Below are 4001 nucleotides of genomic sequence, written 5' to 3' on the forward strand. Positions count from 1 at the left end.
TCATTTTTAAAAAACACTATTTCTCCCACCACCCTGAAAATGGGCACTGCATGGTGTGTGTGTGTGTGTGTGTGTGTGTGTGTAGCGGTCCTGCGGTTCGCGTGGCCTCACCGACTGAAGAGGAGAGATTGTGAAAAGTGTTTGCTCATCTATTCATGCTGCCACGTCTTTCTCCACCCCATTCTTCTTTCGGATTAAATCATCCTCAGTTAAAGCTTCTACCACACAGGCAGGAGACTATAGAGGCAGGAGAGGGTGGGGGCGGGGGGTGATGGAAGAGAACGTGGGGACTGGTGCTGGGAAATGTACACTGATGAAGGGATGGGTGTTGGACTATCGTATGACTGAAATCCAATCATGAACAGCTTTGTAAGGGTCTATCTCACAGTGATTCAATTAAAAAAAAAAAGTTAAAAAAAAAATCATCCTCCCTTGCTTTCCTCGGCTCCTGCAACCTGGAGGATTCTAAAGCGCTGGGAAGCGACCCCGCCTTCCTACGAATAAGCGACAGCAAGGGGCGGGGACGAAGGGGGGAGGGAAAAAAAACCCCACAAAACCCATAACCTTGCAAGAAACTCCACTTTGGTCGGCCGAAAGGGCTCCTGGCTGCGGCGTGCCCCCCACCCCCCACCCCGCGCGTCCTCCAAAGTGGTAGAGTTGGGTGCGGGGGGGCTGCCGGCGCCCGGGAAAGTGCTCTCTCCGCCCGTGGGGCCGTCTCGACCCCCTCTGGAAGGACCCGCCGTCCCGGACCGCGGGGAGAGGCTTTTGTCGTGCAAATGAGCGGCGCGGGGGGCCCGCGGGGCGGCGCTCGGCCCGGCCCGTCTCCCGGCCGCGGCCCCGTGACTTCCTTTGCGCCCCGGCCCGGCGCGGGACGCTGAGAGGAGAATGCGGAGGAAGGTAAGCGCGGCTTCTTCCCGCCGCGGCCGCGGGGCTGCAGGTCTGGGTCCAGGGAAACTTGCCTCTGAAGCCCGGGGAGAGGCGGCGTGGGGCGACTGTCCCCTGGAGTGGCGGGCGAGGTTGGAAAAGTTGCCCCGGCCGGCAGGTGCAAGGGGCCGGCGCTCGCCTGCGCCCCGCGCTGTAGCACAAAGCCCGCGCGGCTGCGCGGCCGCGTTGCCATGGCGGTGGGGGCGGGGCCGAGCCGCGGCGTGCCTGGTTGCCGGGCAACGGTGGGAGCCGGACGTGGCAGGGCGGGAGCGGTCTCCGCATCTTTGGGAACTTCGCCGCCGCCTCCCCCTTCCACCCTCCTCCCCGCCACCCCAGCCAACCTTGTAGGAACAGGCAGCCCGCGCTAGCCTGAGTTTCTTCCTGCACAGTCTGTTGGTGGCCACTTGTCTTTAGGTTAGGAAATGAGGCTTCTGGGCTCCCCAGCTACTTAAAGCCCCAGTCCTCTGCTTTAGAAACATTTCTTTCCTGATCTGATGAAAAGATGCAAGGAAAGGATTACGTTTTACCCCTCAGTAAAGCAAAAATAGAAACATTGTTTTCTTGATTCTCATTTTGCATCTGTTGATGGATATTCCTTACTAGAATTAAAAAAATTAAAAACAAAGTTTTATAGTATCTGGATGTTGGCCGTTGATGGGATTATCAAGCTCCTGGTAGAGAGCTACAGAGTCTCTTGCCCCTGCGCCTGGCTGTCTCACTGGGGCCCCTCGGAGGGGGTGGGTTGAGTCTCCCACCTGCGACCTGAGCAGATCCCTGGCAGCTGAAGACCTCTGGAACCCAGCCACAGCCATGCTCAAGGCCCCTCTCCACATGCTAGGACGAGCCTCACGCATGAAAGAACCAGCAGAGGAACCTAGGTGTGTGGGACCCGGGGCTGAGACCTCCAAGCCTGCTTGGATCAGGACTGGGCCTCTTCTGCCTAGAGCCCCCATTTTCTAGTAGCTAGGCGGTCACACCCAGGGACTGCCCCCTGCACTGTGTAATCCCATCAACGGACAACATCCAGGAACTATAAAACCAAGTTCCCAGAAAGCCTGACAAGCTCCCTGTGGCATATTCATATGCCAAATACAGTAACAATGATGGCTCTCATTCTCCTGACCCCGAAAGAGTCTCTAATGCGGCACCATTGGGAAGGACGAGTAAAGAGAGGCTGCTAAAATCTCAGGGCTAGGACTAATGGAGACATTACTGGGTCCGCTCGAGCAAATCAATGATCAATGGAGTGATAGTGATAGTGAAAAACAAAGTTGGAAACTTCATTTTTCTTCTAAAAATGAAAAACACTGTTGAAACTTACCACAAGTGTGTGTGTGTGTGTGTGTGTGTGTGTGTGTGTGTGTGTGTGTAGGCGGGTGGTGTGGTGGGGGAGGGGGTACAGGGGGGGTGGGAGCATGTGGGCAGTTAGAACAGAGAAGAGACCACTATGACAATGATAGTTGGAAATGATCACTCTGAACTGAATGCTGAAAATAGGTAAAGGGATATGCATGATAACCTTTCAGTACCTGGGGGGAGAGAGAGAGAGAGAGAGAGAGAGAGAGAGAGAGAGAGAGAGAGAGAGAGAGAGAGACAGGGAGGGAGGGAGGAAGGGAGAGAGGGAGGGAGAGAGGGAGGGAGGGAGGGAGGGAGAGGGAGAGGGAGAGGGGGAGGGGGGAGAGAGAGAGGTGGACAGACAGACACAGAGAAACAAAGAAAGAGAGGGAGATGCAGATACAGCGAGACAAAGAGAGAGAAGAAAAGTGTCTGCTTTAGTGGCAGGCTGGTAGGGGATTGATGGGAGAGAAACTGGACATTGGTGGTGGGAAATGTGCACTGGCGAAGGGACCGGTGTTGAAACATTGTACTACTGAAACCTAGTCATGAACAATTTTCTAACTGTGTATATAACTTATGGTGATTCAATAAAAAAAAGTTATAATCATTAAAGAAAAATGAGGGGTCAGGGAGATGGTGCAGGTGGCAGAGCATGTACATGCCTGCCATGTTCCAGGATCTGAATTCCATCTCCACTGCAGAGCGCCACTATGGACCCCTGCACACACCCAGCTTGCCAGGTGTGGCCTCTGTGTAAAGCATTAAGCAGTGCAAAGCCTGGTTTGGAGCCACACTCACTAAGTTAATCTCTGCAAAAGAAAACTGCATCTTGCAAATAAGAGACATAATGTTAGAAATGCACAAAGGCACATCTTGAAATGATTTAAAAAGACAAGGTTCATTAATGTTTGCAGATCCAAACTGCAATTCCTGTGCTACATGTAATTGTGCTCCATCATTCCTAAAGATGATGTATGATTTTAGCCCTATACTACAGCAATACAAGAAGAAAAAAGGACATTTGAATTTTCTCTTCCAGGGCAGAAACTGGCAGGTCCATGAGGACTTTCACTCACACATGGACATTTTCATTGTTTTTTTTTCTCATCACTACAAGTATTTTCTTGGTGTCTCTGACTAGTTTCTCTAGATTTTGTGTTTGCCAATGATATCAATCAGTTCTTATGTGGTATCTCACACACTGGTTCTTCCCTCCACCCACCCTCTGCCCCCCTTTTCAAAATCACCTGTTGGGGCCGGAGTGATAGAACAGTGGGTGGGGGGTTTGCTTACACGCAGTGGACCTGGTTCGGTTTGATCCTCGGCATCCCATATGGTTCTTCAAGCACCTCCAGGAGTAATTCCTGAGTACAAAGCCAGGAGTAATCCCTGAGCATTGCTGAGTATGACCCCCCCCCCAAAAAAAAAAGTCACCTGTTTTATTTATTTATTTGGGCTGGAGCGATAGCAAAGCGGGTAGGGCGTTTGCCTTGCATGCGGCTGACCCAGGTTCGATTCCTCCTCCCCTCTTGGAGAGCCTGGCAAGCTCCCTCGAGTATCCTGCCCTCACGGCAGAGCCTGGCAAGCTACCAGTGGATTATTCGATATGCCAAAAACAGTAACAACAAGTCTCACAATAGAGTGAGACTGGTGCCCGCTTCAGCAAATTGATGAACAATGGGATGACAGTGCTACAGTGCTATTCATGCATTCATTCATCAAGCATTAATGGAGGCTTT

At 52.3% G+C, this 4001-nt stretch overlaps 1 protein-coding gene across 2 annotated transcripts in view; it reads left to right on the top strand.

Moving 5' to 3' along the window:
- Nucleotides 1–858: 858 nt before the first annotated feature.
- Nucleotides 859–4001, top strand: part of SPATA13 (spermatogenesis associated 13) — a 329725-nt gene continuing 326582 nt past the window's right edge. Inside the window, exon 1 of one of the 2 annotated variants that reach the window (XM_055136723.1) lies at nucleotides 859–897. In XM_055136723.1, the coding sequence (XP_054992698.1) occupies nucleotides 886–897 (12 nt within the window). In that variant the 5' untranslated portion in view covers nucleotides 859–885. The remainder of the gene's footprint in view (nucleotides 898–4001) is intronic. The other variant, XM_055136734.1, reaches the window with a different exon arrangement.

Source organism: Sorex araneus, chromosome 1 (assembly GCF_027595985.1).
Source record: "Sorex araneus isolate mSorAra2 chromosome 1, mSorAra2.pri, whole genome shotgun sequence".
Taxonomy (NCBI): domain Eukaryota; kingdom Metazoa; phylum Chordata; class Mammalia; order Eulipotyphla; family Soricidae; genus Sorex; species Sorex araneus.